Source organism: Ips typographus, linkage group LG6 (genome assembly GCF_016097725.1).
Source record: "Ips typographus isolate SLU linkage group LG6, UJ_Ityp_2.0, whole genome shotgun sequence".
Lineage (NCBI taxonomy): Eukaryota > Metazoa > Arthropoda > Insecta > Coleoptera > Curculionidae > Ips > Ips typographus.
In genome coordinates this window covers 1,942,712-1,944,316 of record NC_138427.1, presented here as the reverse complement: position 1 = coordinate 1,944,316, position 1,605 = coordinate 1,942,712, and the positions used below count along the sequence as shown (strand labels likewise).

At 37.7% G+C, this 1,605-nt stretch overlaps 1 protein-coding gene across 1 annotated transcript; it reads left to right on the top strand.

The window, feature by feature from the left end:
* Positions 1-401: 401 nt before the first annotated feature.
* Positions 402-1,139, top strand: LOC145730446 (uncharacterized). The gene has a single exon (XM_081981659.1). The coding sequence runs from the start codon at positions 402-404 to the stop codon at positions 1,137-1,139; it is 738 nt and encodes a 245-aa protein (XP_081837785.1).
* The last annotated feature ends 466 nt before the right edge of the window (positions 1,140-1,605 follow it).

Genomic DNA, 1,605 nt, shown 5'->3' with positions numbered 1-1,605 from the left:
CATTTAACTGAATTCGAATCAAAATACAATGACGCGTAAAACGCATGGTACACAATTTAAAACTCAATTTCGGTTTAATCTAAATTTACTCCCCGCTCCCCACTTTTCTCCTTGTAAAACTTTAATACTCATCCCATCACAGGCCAATGTTTGTCCAACCCGGCCCTAATTTGTTTTCAAGGCATTGTGCAAGGGCTGTAAGTATACACCTTTAGACTACTTTTAGGGCGGAGCTTCGACCGACATTTGTGAGGGTAGCAAAACCTAAATCGGGGTGGCAATGACTTAAAAGGACCTTAATCGGTAGCTAGTGCTTTAGTCGACCATCAACTTTCGTCTGGGGAAGTGTGTTAGAAGTGGATTTATATTTACGTATGTGTGTTGAACGGTGCCAGTTAATCATGGAAAACACAAATATTTCCAAGAATTTTCTTATGGAAACTTTGTTGGAAAGAGACTCCAATAGGACAATAAGACGTCGTCAGCAACAACCACTGATACGAGGTAGTCTTCCAATGATGTTGCCATATCCAGCTGACTACGTCAATAATTACATGACATCCTTTTTGCCTTGGATAACTGCGCAGCAATTGTACGCACCTCCAGTAAGACCAGTGCCTTTACTACCACCTCAGCCTGCTGCTCCTTCATGTATTCCGATGAGGACGGCTCCTGCTACAACTCCTCCTACTCCAAGCTCAAACTATTCAGAGCAGGATCCGTTTTCACCAAGAAGAGGCGATGTATCTCCGAATAGCAGCAGAGAATCAACCCCCAGTCCACATCAGAGTAGTTCCCCTACTTATGAACATTCAGAGAAATCGTCATCTTCAAGCAAACGCATTAGAACCGCTTTCACTGCTGATCAACTGCTGAATCTCGAAAGGGAATTTGCCTCCAACAAGTACTTGTCTCGACTCAGGCGGATTGAAATTGCTAATTGCTTACGCCTGTCCGAAAAACAGGTGAAAATTTGGTTCCAGAATCGAAGAGTCAAACACAAAAAAGACCTGGAAGACTATTCAAATAAAGGCGGAGCATCCAGAGGATCATGTTCAAATTGCAAAAATTGCAACCCGAATGCTGATTTGCTAACCCCTAATTCTAGTTGCGAGGATATTGATATTTTGAACGGTTAGACATGTCACAGGTTAAGTAAGATAGTATATTTTTTATTGTATATATTTTATCAGTCAAAGTGAAACGTGTCTGGATTTAAATTATTAAGAAATAAGTATTTTTATAGCACTTTTACTAAACAATTATATTACCTAAAGTAATGATAATCGAGAAAATGTGAATTGCCTGTGATATAGTTTTTAAGATATTTTCCTACTTTATATAGAACTTGTGCACATGCATAATAAATATTTTTTATAAATCAGAAAACATTTGGTTTTATTTTTAATACTCTTGCATTAGTAGTGCTTTAACCATTCAATTATCGACGGATAAGAACATAATACCTTTTCAAACCTTTTTTTGTTTTATTTGTTTTAAGTAATTTAATTCTTTAAGGAGTACCAGAAGTGATGAGGAATAAGAAAACAGTCCCCGAAAGCAGATAAGTTTGATTGTTAGTGAAATATAAGCTGTAGAAAGCCT